The 21,595-nt window shown below is 42.0% G+C and overlaps 2 protein-coding genes across 2 annotated transcripts; one reads left to right on the forward strand and one right to left on the reverse strand.

Annotated features, from left to right (window-relative positions):
• Window positions 1-10,168: 10,168 nt before the first annotated feature.
• timm29 (translocase of inner mitochondrial membrane 29) lies at window positions 10,169-13,390 on the reverse strand. Its single transcript, XM_046070882.1, has 2 exons — window positions 13,177-13,390; window positions 10,169-11,194 (listed from the first exon to the last, which is right to left on the reverse strand). The coding sequence occupies exons 1-2, from the start codon at window positions 13,280-13,282 to the stop codon at window positions 10,518-10,520; spliced, it is 783 nt and encodes a 260-aa protein (XP_045926838.1). The 5' UTR covers window positions 13,283-13,390; the 3' UTR covers window positions 10,169-10,517.
• A 226-nt stretch (window positions 13,391-13,616) lies between these two features.
• On the forward strand, window positions 13,617-20,897 carry yipf2 (Yip1 domain family, member 2). Its single transcript, XM_046070818.1, has 9 exons — window positions 13,617-13,883; window positions 14,141-14,206; window positions 15,336-15,496; window positions 15,587-15,667; window positions 15,803-15,890; window positions 17,110-17,226; window positions 17,331-17,497; window positions 18,439-18,621; window positions 18,710-20,897. The coding sequence occupies exons 2-9, from the start codon at window positions 14,176-14,178 to the stop codon at window positions 18,797-18,799; spliced, it is 918 nt and encodes a 305-aa protein (XP_045926774.1). The 5' UTR covers window positions 13,617-13,883; window positions 14,141-14,175; the 3' UTR covers window positions 18,800-20,897.
• The last annotated feature ends 698 nt before the right edge of the window (window positions 20,898-21,595 follow it).

The following is a 21,595-nucleotide window of genomic DNA, read 5'->3' on the forward strand; positions in this document are numbered from 1 at the left end:
ACATGAGTGAGCAGAGGCACTGGGGTTTTGACAGAATGCAAGAAGCAGCCAACCATACGTACATGCTTTAATTGTATGTACTGTATGTGGTGCTTAAAAGCCACATCTGTTATCCTTTTGACCTGCTTTGTGTAGAAGCTGAAGACATCATCTTCAGAAAAAATAACCTTTTCACCCGTGCATGCTCTTTCACTTCTGCAACAGAATGCCAGTAAAATGTGGGGAAATATCCTCTGGCCACAATGAGGAATCTGCTTATAATAATGTTTTCTTATTATAATGAGTAAGGCCAATATGGGGTGTGTTAACTTTGTTACATTAATATGCCATTAAGATGCATTGTGATGAGGCATATCCTTATTAAGAGAAAGCGTCCCTGTAATGAGGTGCTTTACCATAACGAGAAAGAATGATTTCATATCTTGTCAGTGTCTTAGTGGTTGCTTTACAGACATTCTGACTTGTCATAACAGGACAAAGACAGGTGAAACATTAACAAGTAAGTAAGCCAAGCAGGTGAGCCAGTTTGCACAATAGGCCATGAACTGGTGCGTCTAAATGGAATGCGGTCATTGTTAAGTCAGACTTTCCTCCTGTATAATATCTAAGTGCTATAGTAGAGATGTGTATATGGTGTGTCTGTGTGTGCTTCAGACTGATGTGAGCTCAAGTGTAAGGGTACACTCAACACTCGATGGTTTCTCTGAGTCACAAACTCACCGACAGCGTTGAATGTTCCCCAAGACTTGAAAAACACGGACTGACAGCGAGCTAACAAACAGCCTGTCCTCCAGTGCTACAAGGAGTGGACAGCCATGACAGGGCGGGCGCAGGGGGATGCTAAACAGGAAGAGACAAGAGCTCTGCAGGTGCACGCACACATTTTAACCAGTGATGTAGTGAGTCTCTTTTTATAAACACTTTCAGTTTGAGATACTCTTTTTTCAGTGCTAATCAGAATTAAGATTTTTTTTAAACTAATAAAACAAAGCAAAAACTTGCTCACACACAGAATAAGATAAGATATGCTCCGTATGCTATGTAGTGCTGAGAAACCTCACTCTAATAACTAGATTGCGGACTCTGGTTTTTCCCAGCATCTGATTTTGAATGCGACGCTGTCTCTGCGTCTCACAACAGCTGGAAGGTTTATTGTTTTTTCTTCTACCATTGTGTCCCTTTTTGTTTACCACTACATCACATGGTTATAGGACTTACCTGCACTTAACAGCTGACATCATGACAGCACAGGGCTCCATATATAGTTGCAGCTGAAACACAGTGCCATAGAAACGACAGGTATTTGGTCAGTACAGGTAGAAATCAATCAAATATACATTTTCAGTCGATACATGCTCAACATATGAAAAGGCACTTGAAAGGAAATATAAGTACACATGAGTGAGTACCATTGCCATTAAATGTATGTTACCAGTAATACATATATTATAATGTGTAATAATTTTAAATGTGCTTTAATATCGGAAAAAAGCATACATGACATATAAAATACTCCTTGCATGCTAGACACTGTTTTTTGGTTTAATATGTTTCCAAAGTTAATTATTAGGGATAAAAACTGGGTAAACACAGTGCTAAGCAAGTTGTGTTGAGCATTTTTTTGAAACATAGCAAATTTGAATTCTAATAAACAAAACAAAACAAAACAAAAGAGTTTTACATCTGTGTGCACACTCAAAGTTAAATTCCGCAACATCCATCATCAACCCCTTATCCTGCGTACAGGGTCGCGGAATTCTGCAACAACAGGATGAAAATAATTTGTATAGTTTGTTACCTGTGGCGCCTTTCAAACTAAAACATTTTCTATCCATGTTTTTATATTTGCAGCATCATCTTTCCTTTATCATTATTATATTAAGTGCTGTCTTCTGTAAATGTTCCACCTGTGTATGAGGCAAAGGAGTAAGCCTGTATGAGTGTGTGTGTTCACACATGTAACTTAAAAGCTGCTAACACGCTTGTAGCGTAACTGCTGTCGGGTTGGGAGGTGGGAGTGAAGGGGTGAGTGGAGAGAATAGGAAGGGTGGTTGGGGATGGTGGTGGCCAGAGAGGGGAGGGGGGGGGCAGTCTGGGTGAGAGGAGTGTTGATCGATTCCAGGCTTGGTATTTTCCAGACAGGCTGAATGGTAAAGGTCAAAGGTTAGCTGCTCTTGTTTCCTATGAAAGAGAGGCTCTGTGTGTGTGTGTGTGTGTGTGTGTGTGTGTGTGTGTGTGTGTGTGTGTGTTTGCATGTGTTTTTTCAAATCTCTAGTCATACAAAGCCATGCAATTGAAACGTTCGCTCTCAGAACACTTCTCCGAGAGGATATCAAATGATTATTATGTGGAATGTAAATCTACCAGCTGTAGGTCAGATTTCTGATTATGTTGCTTCAAACCAGAACTCCTTTCTTTTCTTTTTCCATAGTGGAAGCATTTTGTGTGCTGTCCTCACCTCCGGTGGACACTGCTGCTGTTGTTTACTATAAACTTTCAACAGCATCTTCATTTGCAACATAACGAAGATGTGGCTGAAATATCTGTTAAAACCTGTCAGCTACTCAAAGATTCACTGATATTTTCCAGTGACGATCTGAACTGCTTACCACTTAGAACTCTAACAACAGCTACTGATTGTGCAGGCAGGTGGTTGAGTGTCTTGCTCAAGGGCACGTGGGGAAAAGCTATAAATAATCCTGCTGCTGCCGGGCTATAATCTGACACATTGGCTCTACAACACCGTGCACTTGCGTGTGTGTGACTGTTTGCCTGTCTGTTTGTATTCAGCTCCACCCAGACTGTGGCTGCTCACATAACTGCATTGCATTGACGTGGTGATGACAACACACACACAAACCACAAATGTCTTCTTAAACTAGAGGTGTGTCCTTTCATCGTTTTGGCTAGACTTATGATGCATGCATTTGTCAACACATACACGTGGACACACGCAAATCTAGACAGGTAAAAATGCTAATCGCAGCCACACAGACAGTGACGTCTGAACACTCACATCTCAGGTAACAGCAGCCAAAAAAAAAACTTTTAACACTGCTGACCTTCACACACACACACACACACACCAAGGAAGAGTGTATTGCATGCCACACATGCATGCAATACACATCTCACACAGTCGTACAATGTTGTACATCAAGGTTGCATCTATTGAAAAATGCACCAGGTCCCGTTTGTGTGCATGCATGGTTGCGTGTGAATGCTGAATGAGAAGACAGATTGTGGCGGCTGGACTGTGAGGTAAATAAAAGGGGGGGGAGGGTAAAGGGAGACACAGAGACATGGTGTGGGTGGTGGGGTGGAGGAGGTGAGTAAGTTAGTGAGTGGCGGTCCTCCCTCCCTTCCTCCTTCACTCACTCTCCCACTCACTTGCTCCCCTTCCCCCACCTAGGACTTGAACCCGTGACCCCCCCGGTGAATGAGTTCAAGGGAGGCACCGCCATTACTGGGGAAACTGCTAGTATGTGTGTGTGTGTGCTTGTGCATGTGAGTGAGAGTGTGTTCAAAGTGAACTGAGATGAGTTCACTGGTGTGTGTGTGTGTGTGTGTGTGTGTGTGTGTGTGTGTGTGTGTGTGTATGAGAACATGTTTAAGGACAGAATACCAGTGTTTCTTAAAAGTTCATTTTTTCGATGGGAGTTCTGAATTAGAGATAAAATTATTCATGCAAATAAATAGCGATGGCCCTTCCCCCACTTCCAGTCTCGCTACCTGGCCCAGACTGGATCAATACTTTAATCTAATTGTCATTCACTTCCACTGGGACTGCCAAACACACACATATGCATGGCACACACAGCACATGCAACATGCATATCTATACAGGCGACAACATGAATACACACACGTACTTCTAGAAAATAAATGCACACTTGGAAAAAAAACACGCACATCCTTCACACACAAACAGCCAATCACATGAGAAATCATGAATGGAAACCCCCATTGTGTGAATGCACTGCTATGTTAGCATGCAACCTCGGTGTCCTTTACTACATCCACTTCCATGCTCAACTCCCCACTCTTTCCCTGCCTCCCTGGGCGTTCCTCCTTGGCGTTGCATCATGCATGCACATCAGTGTCGGCAAACATCCGGTGACACACTGTCACATCACATTTATGTCTGCCAGCAAGCAGCCTCTCCCAAAGAGTGACAATGGAAAGTAGATGTCAGGGCTGCTCGGGGATCAGAGCCCTGCCGCATGCACAGCCTGGAAATTGGAAATAAATGTTCAGACTGACTTACCCAACATCCTCTTCTGCAGGAGCAGTAGTGTCTCCGTTCGTCTTTCTCTGCATTCCTCTATCTCTACACCTCCTTCTTTACCCCTCCCATTGAAAAGCCAAGCCACCACTCTCTCTCTTTCATCCTCTGTTCTCATCTTTCACTCACCACCTCTTTTCCAAATCCCTGCTCTTCCTCACTTCCTTCCTTCTCCTTGATTCTCTTCCTCCTCCTACTCCACCTCCTTGTCTGTCGTTTATCACACTCTTTCCCTTTCTTTCTTCCTCTCCGGTGGCTCTCCGGTGTCTTCTTCCTGCTGCTCTAAACTGCAGACTGTCTGACGAGAGAGAGAGAGAGAGAGAGAGAGAGAGAGAGAGAGAGAGAGGGCGAGGGAGGGAGCGAGGGCGAGAGAGACCGAGGAGCAATGGGAAGTGCAAACCAGGACACACACAGCCTCTGTCAGTTTGAATGAATATTGTGCACACTCGGCTTGTCTCTCCTCCCCCTTCTCTTTCTCTCTCCCTCCCTCTCTCTCTGTCTACCAGACACCCCTCCTCCACTCCTCTCTCGCTTTACCCTCCTTCGCTATCTCCTCCTCCTCCGCCTCCTCCCTCGCTGCTGCCTTCAAACATGTTCACACTCCAAGACTGACTGACATTATAGAGCTGCACTTACTGACATCCCCCCAAGACACACACACACACATATACACACACACACTTGGCACTCTCCCGGACCCAGACAGTTAACCCCTTTGATGCGACTGCACATCCTGTCTGTTTGTATCAATTATCATCTTCATAGTAGATGCTGTTTTCCAAGTGCCACTCCTTGTCTCCTTTTTGTATAATGTCCTAAAATTACTACTAAACTACTACTACTATTATACAACTACTAAAGTTCATAATCTGCCGGGTCATATTTTCACCATCATTCAGGAAATGTATATTTAAATCTAGAAAATACACAATATGTGAATTTACCACAGATTCACATACACACACACATTTTCCCATGTGAAATATCTGAAAGTCTCTTTCTATGTGTGTCATGTAAATTTGTTTCACGTGTGCTTGCATGAATTCATCTCGTGAAATATCTGAAAATTTCTCACAACATGTGAGCTCATGTGTTGTTTTGATATTTCATGTCTGACATATACATCTGGATTCTATGAAAATCACAGGTTCTCAGATGAGGGGAGTTTATCAGATGGGAAATGGTGTTTCCCATTGGATTTATCACATGTGAAATGTGCATCACATGCGGGCCGACATTCAAATGCCATGTCTTACATTATAGATTTGGAATAGCTAAAGATCACATGCGGCTGAAAGGTTTTTCCCCTGTGAACCTAAATGTAAAAAGTATGTCAGATAGGTGATGTCAGATATTTGAAAATCATGTCTCTTATCACATGAGCAGTGTATTCAAATAAGACAATATATGCAAACTTGATGTGTTTCTCGTGTTGCTAAATTCATATGTACGTTTTTGGGGTCATGTTCTAAATCTATCTAGAACCACAAGAAAAGGGATCATTTTAGCAGCACTTTCCAAAAATACACTTGAATCATTGAAACATTTTGCTTCTGATATTTCTATTTTCACTTTCACATGTCACGCTTGCTTTGTTTCACATAAGTCAGCTTGTTTCAGGATTTTCTTAAGTCCAGGCACGTGATGCTGTTTGAAGCAACAGTGCTGCGACCATTCTCTGTGCATCAGTCTGTAGATGATCTAATTCATTAACAGTTATGAAAGCATTTTTTAAATGTTTCTCCAAAGTAAATCTCTGTTTGTGTGGTTTGCATCCATCAACATCACCCGCACACTGCCCTCTTTACTTGTATTTTCAATTACACCCTTCCTTTACCCTCCTCCATCTTCTGCAACTTATCCCCCACTCTTTCCATCTTCTTCCCTCCTTCCTTAGTTACATATTGATTAGGTCGATTAGTGTGTGTGTGTGTGTGAGTGAGTGCACACTAGCCTGGTCCTGTTGTGGTCAATGAGGTCAACATGGTGGCCAGACAGACATCCCCACCCCCTTTGGGGTTTTCTATTTTTCTTGGGGGGTGGAGGGTTCCCTGCCTCCTCCATCACCTCCTGCTCTCTCTTCTTCTCAGGGTTAGTGAGTGTAGTCAAGGTAAAGGAAACGTTGAACTACAATGTTGGCGTCTGTCATGAGCTCACCCAACAGCTCAGTTGATAGCTGCTGACATAAAATGAACGCAGTGGCTTGCAATGTGTACCACAGCATCACATCATGAGCTTGATGTGTTCATGTGGCAAGAAGCACAATCAGACAGTTTTACCCACTGAGATGAACATTAAAGCAGTCGTGTGTTTCAAGATATCCGTTCCCTGATTTGGTTGTAATGTCAGGCTGAACCCTCCAAATTCCCTCACAGTAAAGTGAGGCGTTTTCAAACTATTAGCTGGAAGAAATTGCAATAAACCTTAAAGATCAATACACTTGTTGTCAAAAACGTGCATTTACACACGTGAAAATGTTGCAGATTATTGTTTGAAGACGGTCAGGTGATGTCCCTCGCCTCTCCAATCTTGTCTTTGCATTGAAAGAAAAGAAAAAACAGCATGCTTTTCAAACACCACCTGACAGTAACCGCCCTCACTGACCCCTCTGGCTAGACTCGCCGTCTGTGTGGCGGAGGGGGCAGGATGGATGGGAGCGCAGGGGTCGATAGAGGTCATAAGGCAAAGATTGAGTGAGATGCACACAGAAGACGCTCGGAAGAATGCAACACAGGAGGGAAGCGACAGACACCACACATTCAGATTTTTGTACCTTTTCACTCACTTCCTCGATAAATTGCTGTGGTAAATACAGCTAAATGTGAACATGGTGCTAAAATATGAACTGAAGTTGATTGTAAAACAGTATTGGAGAATCTATCTTTTGTTTATATTTCAAGACATTAATGCTAAAATTTGATGTTTTACAGCAGCAAATAGAACAGAAGCGGTCATAATGCTTTTTAGCAGCAGGGCTCTAGGGGACGGTCAGTCAGCCGTTTGGGCAGTCAGTCAATCGGCCGGTCATTCCATCCACCATTTTGGTCCTAACAGAATATCTCAACTACTTTGGTGATCCACTGACTTTTCCTCTAGCGCCACTATCGGGTTGACATTTTGTCTTTCTGTTGAAATGTCTTTGTTGATCTATTGGACGGATCGCCAACAACTTTAGTGCAGACATTCACGTTCCATTCAAGATCATTTGTAATCACTCTGGTGACTTTTCATCTAGTGCCATCATCACATTGTCCCATCAGCCTCGACTCTGCTATTTGCTAATTAGCATTAATCACAGTTTTAATGCTAATAAGCAAATGGTAGCACGCTAACACACAAAGTTAACATGGTAAATATCATACCTGCTATAAATCTGCATGTTAGCTTGCTTGCTTGTGTTAGCATAGTATGACTGCAGACTCTACGTCTTCTTTGCAGCCTGATACCAACTGTAACCCTCCATCTGCATGTACCAAGCTGTGGTATTTATTTCTTGTAGTGTTTCAGCGAGGTAGGTTGGTTTACAGCAAACAAAAAAATGACAGATTCAATACACTTCATTGGCTGGAGGACGGCACACTCCCCACTATGAGCAAATAGGCCAAACACAATTTCTATCATTTATTTTAGATTACAGGGGAGAGAGAGGGGGATCTGACCTGCGAGATCCACGGCTGGAATAATTGTCATTATCTCTGCAGATTATTTTCTCGATTAACTGATAATCATTTGTACTATAAAATGTCAGAAAATAGTGAAAATGCCCATCACAAAATGTCTTAATATGTTCACATCTAATCTTGACTCTAGGCCACCAAGATGCTCTGCACAATTTGTAATACTACACAACTGCAAGGTTTTTTAAAGGTTTTTCAAGTCTGTGTGTTATCCTACACTAAGCTCACATGGCATACGTACGTTGCCAGAGTTGTTGTTCACTGTAATCATTCTTCCTCTGTACTGATGGGGAAGCAGAACCTGCCTAACGTGACTCCACTGTAGGAGACAGGACCACAGAAGACCACAGAAGTCCTTAAAGGAATAGTGTTCATTTTAAAGAATATGTATATTGACTTTCCCTACTCTTACACTCTTATGTCTGTATGGTCGATATGAATATATGGCCAGGTCAGTCAGCCTGGCTCTGTCCAAAGGTAACAATACCTGATTAACATGTAATATCTTGTTTGTTTAATCAATACAAAAGCCTGATGTATAAAAACATGTTACCAGACTAGCTTTCCCCGTTTCCAGCTTTGTTTTAAGCTAGGCTAATTGCCTGCTCTCTTTAGTAACATCTTTAGCTTAAGACATGAGAGTAGTATAAATCTTCTCATCTAACGTTTGGCAAGAAAGTGAATAGCCTAAGTGTGTTTCTCAAAATGTCAAACTATTAAGCTCAAATGCTCAGAAATATGGAAATTGAAATTCCATGATATCTGGGCCATGATGTCCAACTGCCGAAGAATATCATGTAATAGAATTGAAAGAACAGCTACTGAATTGTCTTTGAGGTGAGATTGCTTTTTCAAATGACCTATTGTGTTTACATTTCAACGTATCAAACTGCAGATCAGACAGTAGATCTTAAAGTGATTCTGCAGATCCATTATCAGATTGTGAACCTCATTCAGATCACATCATATAATGGCTTACTGATGTTTGATAATGTGTGCTCACTAATCCATATTAGAGTCTTATGGGATGTGAAATTGTGGTTGTTAACCAACGTCCATAACAATGAACCTGCTGGGGCTGGGCTCATAAATTATTTTGCAATAGAGTGCCCTCTGGTGGCTACATTCTAAAATACCACCAGTCCACAGACAGACTGGACAGAAATCCAGTTAACTACTGAGAACCACAGGCTGGCCCCTGAACTGTGACTTCTTCAAAGTGACATCTGATAGCCCCTTCCAGTGAGTCAGATCAGTGACATCATGAGTCTCACCTTTGACTCCATAAAGGAGTCAAAGGTGAGATGCCCTCACAGAGGGTATGTATAGAACTAACTGAACGGTTTATGAACCAGGTGATTCAGATTTCATTGTCTTATAAAAAGGGATGGTGATGGGGCAGTAGGGATTGAACCATCGGATTAACGGGCAACCCACTCAACCTCCTGAGCCACACCCGCCCCAGTTTACATTTGTACTCTTCTGCTGAGTTGTAGTGGGGCATATTTTCACTGTCTTGTCTCTCTCATAAGAGTCTGTAACGTAATGAATTGAACTTGCAGTGTGTAAGATGTTGAGGTATACTGTGTATTAGACCCAGAGGTGTGTTTGATTTCTGAACAGCCATTTTCTTTGCTTTTATCCGCGCAGTTGAGGAAAACCCAGTTTAGTTAATGTACCACTTTCAAATAAATAACAATGTTATTTTGATCTATTTGCTGAAATAAGTCTGAAATGTTGGTAATGTAGTTTTATTGACAAATGACTGACTCAAGCTAAGGAAGCACCAGCCCACATGACACACACTGGCCCGAATAAGGTGTTTAAATGCCATGTAATAATCTGGTTTCTCACGGACTACTCCGGTAGCAATATTTTAATTTCTAAAAAACAGGACCTACCCAGGTTTAAGAAACCAGCATATGTTTACATTCCCAAACACATATGTGGGATACCGGATTGTAACTGAAATACTAATTCCAGTGTAAACGTACTCAATGGGACAAGTTGATGTATTGCTTGGTGAGACATATTTTTACAGGTACAGAAAACACAGCAAAATGCATTAAAGGGAAATGTGGGAAAATACTAAACTAAGAAGAGGTCAACTAGCAGTTTGAAGGAAAGCGGGTACGCAAAAAAAGTGGGGGGAAAAAAAAGCATCACACATTTGTTTCTTAAAATCCCTTCGGAGTAAAAGACTGAAGGCTGTCTATATTTTTTATTAGAGGTGTGAGACAAGTGAGATAAAACAATTGTAAGACATCTGGAGATAACTGACAGATTTACTGACACATGGTTCATGGTATAGATGATTTGCAATGCTTTCTATAAAACAAAAAACACATTGGAATAAATAACACAACTAAGGCTTTTGGGTTGCTTTGACTAAAAGTCGCAAATGTGTCCTCTTGCCTTGGCGGTTTGTGGTGGCAGCAAATTGTTTTATTCCTAGCTGAAGAACATAAGCTAAAAGTGGTTTGTTGAATCCACACTGCATGACGAATAAGAATAACTCCCCTGATACAGTTTTGTATCCAGCTGGTCCACTGCACTTATGCTTGAGTCTGTTCTTCTTTCAGTGCTTTTGTTTGGCTCTCATCACTGATGCTCTCCTCCTTTCTGTCCACTACATTTCTTTCTTTGTCCTCATCCTCCACTGTCACGGCAAACCACGACTCTCTGTGCAACCTCTCACTCCTTTCCACTTCCTGAACACTGGGTGGCGAGGTTACCTGCATGTGCGCTGGCAGGTGCTTGAACTCGTCTTCGTTCACATCATAGTCCTTCATCTTTGAGCCCAGGATCCACCATTGGCCAACGAAGCCCACATCTAGCACGCGCTGAGGGAGCTCCCTCCAGGGTAAAGACAGATTGGAGCACTGGGCTTCGTACAGTGCGGTGTCTGGGTCGTAGTCGGTTCGGTAAACCAGAGAGAGAAGACCCAGGCTGGCATGGTGGAGCTGGCCCTCGTTACGAAGCTTCACTAAACTCTGTACGTGGCCGTCAGAGGTCGCATTACGGATCCATGGTGACAGCATGCCCAGTTGGTTGGAGCGCTCCAGCAGGGCGGTTTCAAAGGACGACTGGTCAGGGTTTGTGTAGAAACAGGCCCAGGCCCCGCCCAGCAGGGTCACGTATACAGAGGTTTTGACCGGTCGCTCCCACGCACCAACAACAATCTCCCGACATGCCTCTTTGTAGTCAGAGACCAGGCCGCGACACCAGACACCTACAGACAGAAGGAAGGGTGCAGATTTAGTGTGTCCCAATACATACATAGCATCTCAAACGCAGTACCCCAAAAACACCAGGACGTCCTACCGCATGTGGTCATTTGTTGCAGTTTGCGCAGCATGAGTATGAGCAAGAGGGTCAAAGTTCAAGACGCTATGTTATGACCAAGTAGTACATCCCAACTGTATGCATACTGCATGCAACAGTACGTACTTTGTAATGGCAGCTGCTTATTTCTATGTGCATACAGGGAAAAATATGTTTCAGAGTTCAAAGTATTCATGTAGTTTAGAATAAGTCTGCTAATCTAATGAAAACAATTCAGCTTAGCTAACTATTCAGTAGGAACATGGTCGATTTATTTATCATTTTACAACACAGGGTTGTGTAAAAGATTAAGTTGTAGTTCCCTTTATGCTACTCACAAAAAAGGAAAACTTTGACAAAAATAATGTCGATGGGTGAATAAAAAACACGTCAACAACTATTTTACATGTTGCAGTGCTGAGGATGAATGTAGGAGTCTCACAGCTTGAGGAAAGAAGCTGCTCTGCAGTGTGGTGCTGTGACAGCAGATATTTCTACACTCTTCCCAGAAGGCAGCAGGGTGAACAGGCTGTGGCTGGGTGGGTACGGTCCTTTAGTATCCTTTGGGCTCTGCGTAGGCACCTCGCCTCACCGATTTCACTGATAGAGGAGTACTAGTATCTACCGAGCATCAGTGATGCTGGTTTTAATCAACCGCTGCAGAGCCCTCCGGTCCTGGGCCGTGCACATCCCATGCCAGTAGGTGATGTTTCCAGTCAGGATGCTTTCTGTTGCTCCTCTTTAAAAGCTGACAAGAACTTGGTGTGGGAATTTGGCCTTCTTAAGCTTCCTCAAGAAACACTGCATGTAATTAAGTAATAACTAATGCAACACATTTTAATTTAGTGACGCAAAAACCTCCACTTAGTAAACACTTATGTTATAACTAGGTTAGGTTTAAACGTATAAACAACTGGTGCAACTGGCTCCAGGGGGCCAACCATGTGGGGCCACAGATTGCAGCTTTCATTGCAGTTTCAAGCGAGTGGTGAAAACCCAGTTTCCCTGTCCTATTTAATGTTTTTACAGCTGTGATTTCCTATGAATGTCTCTAGAATAGCATGGCACGCAGACCCTCCTCACTCAAACTGAACACCAGTCTCCCCGGAGTTGACATGTGGTGAACAGTAGGGCTGGACGATATGGCAAATAATGTTTTCACGATAAAAATTTTAACATCTTTAAATTATACGATGAGTATCAAATTGTTATTTCTGTCGAGTTTAAAGGCTGATTTTTGCTCCCGAGTGAAAGTAGAAGAAACCTGATGCTTAATTGTGGTTTAAACTCTTCTTTATGGTCAACACTTCAGGCCAAACAGTGGCTCACTTCACAAATCAGAGGCAGAACATTCAAAACAATTATTATTCATCAAGATAAACATCTTAAGAAAAAGTCATAATTCGTGTATGATACAAGTGAATAAAATCAAACATTTATTGAACATTTGTTATATTGATATTGAAAAAATTATATTGCTTTCATACTACAATTGTTTTATTGTCCAGCCCAGTGAACAGACTAAGCTATGCCAGTCAGTGTCAGCTGTTGTGGTTATGAAAAGAGCCAGGACATGATTGATAACAACACCTATGCTTAAGTTGTGTCAAGCCACCAACACACAGTTGTAACATTATGAAGGAAACACATTTCAGTTAATTTAGCATGGGAATCAGCATCTTCATCGGCTTATGATCGCAATTACAGCAGCTCCTTGAGAACATCTCTCTTATCACGTTTCCCTTCAACAAACATCATGTGAGCAGTGGATTAGGTTGCAGGATAAACTATTGGTTAGTTACATTAACATGTATGTGAAAGGCTAGCTAGCGGTGTCCCTGGAACCTTACACTAACTAACGTTAGCTGTCGTGCGTGCTCAGTTTCTCACCAGCTTTACTGTTCTTCAGTCTTTCCCATCTGCTGCCTGCGACCGGAGCAGTCGCTGTTTCTGCCGCCGCACAGAACATCCTCCTCACTACACGCAACGAAGCCATTTTGACAGATTTTATTCACTACTACGGTCACCTTCACGCAGAACAAACATCCCGCTTGTCAAGAAGACAGCTCACATGGAGCCAAAATGGCGGCCAGAACGTGAATCGGTTTTAATCTTCCGACAGAAAGCTTTACCTTGCAAAACGTTCCGCTTGCTGTCACTTGAATTGAAAGAGTACTTGCAACAAAATTATGAAAAGATGTTTTTTTATTTAAATTGTAAATGCATACAACGTGACAAAGATATGTGCATTACACAATACGCTATATTTTAATAAACAAACCAACTTCTAAAAGGAAGATGGTCCACATGACAGCTTTGTTTACGTGGTGACGTGTACCGGAAGACGTGTCAACTACACCATGGATGTATAGAGACTACACTGCGCTAGCTATAAAAGACAGTCTTTAGCTGTGTAATAATATTTTCGGTAATTTTTTTAAACCTATATGGGCATACATTCACGTTAACTACCGTCACATCTTCGAACGAATGAAAACCAATAGTGGTAGTGTGCATTCAGCCTAGCTAGTGTTAGCTGTCACAGCTTTGTGGGCACTGTCACGCCATCATCCTCAGGGACATCCTGCTGCGGACAGGTTGGTTGTAACCTTTGTTTTTCTGGTCACCACACATAATATAGGGAGATTTTAAAGTTACGGCAGAATTAAGGTGTCTGGATGACTCTAACTTTATATGTAACTGTATTATTGTTAAATAGACGCTGCTTGGTAAGTTAACAGATGTTTTATCTGTAAGTAGAAGACATATCAGTTGACTCGTAAACTGTGCCCAGCCTGCTGAGAGCTGGAGAATGTGAACAACTCTTAACTCCGTGTTCTTCGTCTTCTCCTAGGCATCGCATGAGTGTGCTGATTGATCACTGAAGCAATGGCCAGTCCAAATGATCTACATTTTCAAGGTGAAGACTGTGAAATTTAAATTCATGTCTCTGCTGCAGAGCTGGTTTGTTTTCTCCTCCGTGTGTCTGGCTTTGCTTCTTTCATTCCCTAATCAGATCTTATGTTCCATGTGTTGGTGTGGCCCTCTTAGACTGAGGGGTGAAGCTGCACCAGGCTGTCATGTCAGGCGACATCACAAAGTTTGGCTCCCTGTAGCCCCTGGTCTAATGTAACTGTCTCCTACACTATAGTGAAGGATTAGTGGACAATGAGGTCCTCAAATTCAAACACTTATATCACATTCTCAAATATATTGTGTGACAAAACATAATGGTGACTCTCTGCGAAGGATCACCTCTGGAAAAAATCCAACTGTCCTGTATGTCCTATTTTCATTTTTCTCAGCCAATAGAAAGTGAGATTAGTGGTTATCTTTTAACCCACCTTGTTTTCTATTATCAGTCATCATTCCTATTGGATCCTGACATAGACATAAGTACTTAACAGTACTTACTTAATCTGTGCAAAGTGTGTTTCATTCCCGACAGGATTCCTGAAAGTGTCGATGCTTTTACACTTTTATTCCAGCACTGCAGCTCAGAATAACGTGAGCCCACTTTGAGGTGATAATTGGATGTAAATATCAAACCCTCTGGTGTCTTTTAGTATAAAAAAGGAATCCACACTTTGTTAATTAGCTCCCATGATTCTAAATGCATTATTTCATTCCAGGTAGACCTCATCAGGCATGAACTGCTTTTCTTCTCCTCACTCCTCTGTTCTCTGCTCTGGCAGCAGAAACAGTCTCACGTTATTTTTAACTTTTAAATTTCTAATGAGCATCACGTATCCCAAAATATTTTGTTCATATACACTATAGGCATATATAATTCCCACCCTTATTTATTGCCAACAGGGGAGTTGTAGAGCGCCCTCTGGTGGACAAACTATGCAACAACAACTCTCATAACATTGAAAGATCCATATCACCGTTTCTTTTTTAATTGTCATTGATTGTCTGTTATAAACACAGATACTGATATATCTGCAATTAGCTCATATCGGCCCCTTAATGTGTGCACGCTGGGCCCCGTTGTAGCACCACCGCTATAACTAACTCACTGTGTTTCTTGATGTGTGCCTGTGTAGAATTTGAGGAAGCAGAGGAGCTGCTGTCTGCAGACCCTGGGGCCTCCACACTCAGTATGGCTGCCTCAAACACCGCCACGACAGCAGCTGCAGCAGCAGGAGGAGAGGACGTGAAACTAGACCTCTCGGAGGATGAGGAGGGTCACGAGGAGAGTTCAGAGGTGCGTAAAATCTATGTTGACTGATGACACCTAGGTTAAAAGTCTTCATGTTTTGTGTGGACAGCAGCTGAAAGATGTCTATGCTTCCAGCTGTTAGGGGGACAGAAAGCAACTGGTGGCTTCTGGACCTTTGAGTACTATCAGTCTTTCTTCAATGTGGACACAGTGCAGGTATGATATGATGCTTAGATTATTTATGGTAAACCAAGCTCAGAGAAATAAATAAATGAAGAGAATGTACATACATATTTTATTATGTTGCTTTTAGTGTTGTTCTTTTGCTTGAAACTCCATCATGTAATGCAGGTACTGGACAGAGTTAAGGGGTCAGTGATGCCTTTACCTGGAAGGAACTTTATCAAACACCACCTTAGGAGTAACCCAGATCTATATGGTAAGCCAATGTAGTTGTGGTCAATTATATATTACATTCTCTTCATTTTCTGTGGACTTAAAGACCCTATGAAGATGTTTTATGTGATAGTAAAGCTGGACTCATACATAGGTGTCATTTACACTACGGACGCTGGGGACATGTCCCCACCACATTTTGAAGTGGCTGATTTTGTCCCCGTCACTTCTTGAAAGTATTTGTTTAAAATGTTCGGAAAGATAAGTTGCACCAAGAAATGTTAAACAAATAAAAAGGCTTTGAGAAGGTATATTTGCACAATACGAAAACAATCAATGCAATTGTTTATGAAGATTCTCAATCATCCAGGTCATAGTTATCCAACGAAGGTTAAAATCAAGGGCAACTGGACTTGGTTGAAGATACTGGAAGACGTTTCGTCCCTCATCCAAAGGACTTCTTCAGTTCTGAGTTCTTCAGTTCAGAACTGAAGAAGTTCTTTGGAGCTGATAGAAAATGTCTCCAGAATGCAGGAAATTTTGTGTTAAATGCTCAAAATCTTCTGGGGGAGGACCTCCAGACCCCCCACTTATATAGTTCAGCATTCCATGTGTATTAAAAATCTTCTCATCTTGTTTTGGACCTTCATCAAGTCTTGTGACACACCTGTATCATCTCACCCCTAATGTTAGCCTTTATGTCCCCAACCACTTTTCAACACAAAGTGACGCCCTTGGGCTCATAGTTGTGTTTAACGGGTTGCGTCATATGTATTTAAGTCGTAGGTCACGCTGTAGTTGAAGTGCATCTTTGATTGAGAATTTTGATTGAGCCCGCTGCAGGAGTAGGAATATAAAGATTAGGGGTATATAAACACTATTTAACAAAAGTGAAGGAACAAAGCCTGTGGCAGTGTGTTAGGTGCTCTGTAACACCGCAGTCACCAAACCAGTCAGCAGAAATTTGAGAGTTGGTGTGCAGGTCCTACCCCAGTTTTGTGAAGCACCTTCTTCACATTGTTGTATTGGGCGCATCTCCTCTGTGTGCGTCAAAGTCTTGATGTACTGAGAAGCGCTGGCCATCCCGGGTTAGCTGCTTCTTAGTGTGGCTGCTCTGTCCGCTCTCTCCACCGCAGTAGGCATCGGATGATGGGACAGGGAGGCTGGGCAAGATTTGGCATTGACCTAAAGCAGTCACTGAAAGTCTTCAGGTGTAGTAATGTGTGTGCCGTGTGTGTGTGTGTGTGTGTGTGTGCGTGTAGGTCCATTCTGGATCTGTGTGACACTGGTGTTCTCAGTATCAATCAGTGGGAACTTGTCCTCCTTCCTCAGTGAGATGGAGGACTCTGCCTACCACTACAGACCACAGTTCCACAGAGGTCAGTCCTCCACAGGGTCTTTGATTAACCCACATTTGTTCGTCTCAGTTTTACTGAGTAATGCTGAGTCTGCTTTCTTTCTGTGTCCGGCTTTTTGCTTGCAGTGACAATAGCTGCAGTAGTGATCTTCATGTATGCCTGGCTGGTGCCAATTGGTTTATGGGGTTTCCTGACCTGGCGGCAAGGGGCTGAGAGGCAGACTGGAGGCTATTCCTTCCTGGAGACTGTGTGTGTCTACGGCTACTCCCTCTTCATCTATATCCCCACCTCGGTGAGTCCATCACTCTCTCCTGGGTTTTGACTTTTACTAAAAGATGTCAGGGTCATCATAAGCTGTCTGTCTAGATAAACTACTCCAGTATAGAACACTAAGTGTTCTGGTGATGGCACAAGGGTGAATCTGTAAATTCCATCCATCTATTTTTTTTCTCTGTCAGAAAAACTGACATTTGCTGCTGTTGTTTCCATAGTCATGAAGGAACTTGGACCCTCAGTGAAAAAGCGATGTAGTGTGACTGCCTCCGCAAACATTAAGCTGTAAGAGCAAAAAACTAAGATTCCTTAATTAAGAACAGCGGTTTCATCTTTTTAACATTATCTTAGGCCAGTCATATCAGGTTTTGTATTTGCTAAACCTTCCCAAAGCCTGGAAAAGCAATTTTTATTTAGCAGGAAAGCACAGGCGTAGAAAAACACTAATGAGCATGTGCAGTTGGCGCCACACCACAGAAGCAAACCTGGAAGCTAGATATCTTATTTTTGGCTTATGTATTCTGCAAACAATTTCTATTCAAGTGAGTGGGCGCCATCTTTGAATCCAGAATACAATGCTTATAATACATACATACATGGAAAATCTCATGTAGTGATCAAGGGATTTTACATAGGCTATACACCATTCATACCGATCAAGAGGTCAATGGTTCATGATCAGCTGATGGATTTTCCCTTTAGAATTTGCTAAAATCATATATATGTCACCAAATCCTGTGGTTGGTCTGTTTAGCTTTCACATGACAAAGGGACCACCAGAGACCTCTTCTGAGTTTATTTGGACTCCTCTTTTCAGACGGTCTCGGTCCTGTTGTTGACAACTTTCAGCCTAATTGAACAGAAATAAAAAGACAAACGTACCAGTCTTTGAAATCAACCAAACACGTCAGGTCTGAACCCTTAGACGTCAGTAATCAGCAATGGACCTGTCATCTCCAGGTATTGTGGATCATACCATTTGAGTGGTTGCGCTGGACACTCATCCTGGTTGCCATAGTGATCTCTGGCTCAGTCCTGGTCCTCACCTTCTGGCCCGTTGTCCGTGACGACACCAAGGTGATGGCAGTGGCAACAGTCGCGACCATCGTGGTTTTGCACACACTGCTGGCTGTCGGCTGTAAGGTTAGTGAGCTAGGTGAATGTAGCCTCACATCAGTTGTACACATTTAACTTTGACTAAATAGTTCATTTTGTTTCTCTTTTCTTCCAGATGTACTTCTTCCAGATAGCAGACCATGTACCGCCAACGACTCCTTCAACCCCCCCGATTCACATAACACTGGCCACGCAATCCCACTGACCAATAGGAAGGAGGAGGAGTATTTGCAGGAAATGAAGGATGTCTCTGTTGTGTTTGGAATAACATGCAGATATAAAACCATGTACAGACAGGCTGGTTAAGGCAATGTTGATTATTGCCATTGTGGGATTTGTTCAATGCTTGTGTGATGAAGCGCTGGTGATTGTTGCTTGACTAATTTATCCTGGGGTGGTTCTGCTGTGACTGAAGAAGCACTTGATCACTGCAATAATTGTACATTTCTACTGTGACATTTCAGGATGTGTTGCACCGTACTAGTCTAGGATGGCTTCCTTAACACTGATTTCCCTCATTTCATCAGCAAGATGCAAACACAAGCTCAAAAAAAGACATGTTACTCATTGATAGAAGCAAAACACTATGACGTCTAAACCTAATGCAATCATAAAACCATGCTGCGACCAATCTGTCTTTTCTATAAGATATTAGATGGACAACAGCAAAGTTGTTCAGCTTACAAAAAGAAATTACATCAGGCTGCGGCATCATTTTTGTATTTGTTAGCTGGATAAATGTATAGTTGGTTTGCAAAAAAAAGGTGTTGATTTAAGAAAGTGATGACAAAGCACCTGTTAAAACTAAAATTCTCATGCGATGTGTGGAATGTTTGCACTTTAGGTTTCTACATTGTACGGAGAGGTAGGAAATATATGAAAAAACAAAAAGAGTATGGGAAATAATTTGTGTTTCCAGACTATTTCCCCTATTCTGTTTTCTAAGATGTAAAAATATTAATTTATATAAAAAAAAAAAATTAAAAGCAAACACCAAGGCAGAGTGTTTTTCATGGTGTATGGAGCAGACGGCCAGCGCAGCCAAAATGTTCTCCACTGTGTGACACAGCACAGTGGCGCCCCCAGACATTTTCATCAGGGGGCCAGATGGAGCCACTGAAAATCTTGGCACACCAAAAACAAAAGGCATAACTGAATTTAAGGAATTCTGTTATACTGTAGTAGTATATAGACTAGGTGACAACTATGTCAATATGAGAGTTGGGGAATCACATACTGATATCCTTTTTTTCTTATTCTGCAGTTAATGTTACTCATTATCTAGTCTCGCATAGCCAGACCTATTCCACACTTAGCTTTAGCACTCTGCCAGTGCTGGAGAAAGGTCTGGCTGAATCCTTTATCATTCTGGTATACAGGGAAAGACAGTTCTTGCTTGTTTGTATTTCTATAAAAGGTTACAGCTGCTATCTTATTTATGTTTGTACCATTAGCGGCCAGATTATGGTTAGGGTAACCATTATCAGCGTGGAGGTTGCTAGTTTGGGGACGGTTTTTGTTGTTTCATGTAGCGTCTGGGAATTTGAAAATGGTAACACTCAGATAGCGGAAGGGGAGGAGAAGGCCAACTGAAGTAGTCGACCAGTGGCCCTACTTGTATTGACACTAATACAGTCTATTCCACTGAGGAATTAAAAAAGCTATATAAATTGTGTTTGCATCGCTGTAGCGCCATTTGTTGCCAAAAGTCACTTTGGTGATCCCCTAAATTCTCAACAAGCTAAGTCATTAAGTTAAAATTTAAATTTGTCCAACACTTTGGCTTCTGACCAAATACCTACAAAACTGATGATATTCCCATCAGCCTCAGCAGGTCTTTGTGTGTGCTAATTAGCAAATCTTAGCATGTGAACAAGCTAAACTAAGATGAATAAAATGGTCAACGTTATACCTGTTAAACATAATGTCGCTCAGTTGTCCTGCAGCCACACAGCTGCTGGTGTAGCTAAGATGAAGAGTTAACTTATCTTTTGTTTTTGTTTCCTGTGAATATATTCCCATGAAGCAGCCTGTTTCAGTCGCAGATATGGGAAAGGAAGCCATTCCAGACAGCAGTGCAGTTTTAGGAATGTGTTTCAATGAACTATGATGGGAAAGGCGCCCCTGCTGACACCACTTCTCCTACTGAGCCTCTTAACCTTCACATGCAACATGACTTCATCTGCTTTAATTGCATTTATGATTTATTGTAAATTAAGGAATTGGTTTATGTTGGCAGAACTATTTATTCCCTAATATGCTGTTTGGGGTTTTTTTGTTAATAAACATAAGAGTCTTACGCCTTATTGTTTGTCCACAATTACTAATAGTACTTCTTTCAGGATTTCATCAATTATTGAATAACTACAGTCCCAGATATTGATAACCGCAGTGCATGCCAAGGGTTATGGGGGAGGCACAAGAGGAGGCTTTTGCTTACTCAATCAGCCTCGTGAACTCCTACTACATCTGAGTCAGAGCTCTAAGTGAAAATAACTCAAGAGACACAGGGAGAACGTGCAAACTGCACACAAAGGCCTGTGATGACTGTCTTGGAAATTGTATCTTACTGGTGAGGGATTAAGCAAATAATTGAGTAACAACCAACCGTTGTCTTTTAAGAATTTATTAATAAAAGAAAATAAACAGAGAAGTACTAAAACACATACAGCTGGTCCAGAGACCTGCTGCCTAGGGCAGCTTCAGGCATCTGGCCCCGAGCAAAGGGAAGCATCATCATTTACACAGTCCAGGTTTCTATGTTTTGGGGAACAGAGATCCTTTCTCAGCCTTGAATGAACATTCCAGGAGAGGAGAGGAACAACAAGATGGGGAAACACCAAACAATCTAAACCCTAGTAAATGTGGACGGACTAATATAAGCATAGAAGAAGGAAAGGTTAAGGATAAAAACACAATACATATATATCTATAAGCCATAATGAGAATAGTAATAATAATTTGCAGAACATAGACATTGTTAAGTTATGAATAAGCAGGG

This window comes from Micropterus dolomieu, linkage group LG02 (genome assembly GCF_021292245.1).
Source record: "Micropterus dolomieu isolate WLL.071019.BEF.003 ecotype Adirondacks linkage group LG02, ASM2129224v1, whole genome shotgun sequence".
In the NCBI taxonomy this organism is placed as follows: Eukaryota; Metazoa; Chordata; class Actinopteri; order Centrarchiformes; family Centrarchidae; genus Micropterus; species Micropterus dolomieu.

Excerpts from the sequence above, each read along its gene's own strand:
- timm29 (XM_046070882.1), bottom strand. The coding sequence starts at position 13,282 with ATGGCTTCGTTGCGTGTAGTGAGGAGGATGTTCTGTGCGGCGGCAGAA. Across the intron at positions 11,195-13,176 it reads ACTGAAGAACAGTAAAGCTG|GTGTCTGGTGTCGCGGCCTG; the intron begins GTGAGAAACTGA and ends TTCTGTCTGTAG.
- yipf2 (XM_046070818.1), top strand. The coding sequence starts at position 14,176 with ATGGCCAGTCCAAATGATCTACATTTTCAAG. Across the intron at positions 17,498-18,438 it reads TCATCTATATCCCCACCTCG|GTATTGTGGATCATACCATT; the intron begins GTGAGTCCATCA and ends TGTCATCTCCAG. Across the intron at positions 18,622-18,709 it reads TGCTGGCTGTCGGCTGTAAG|ATGTACTTCTTCCAGATAGC; the intron begins GTTAGTGAGCTA and ends CTTTTCTTCCAG.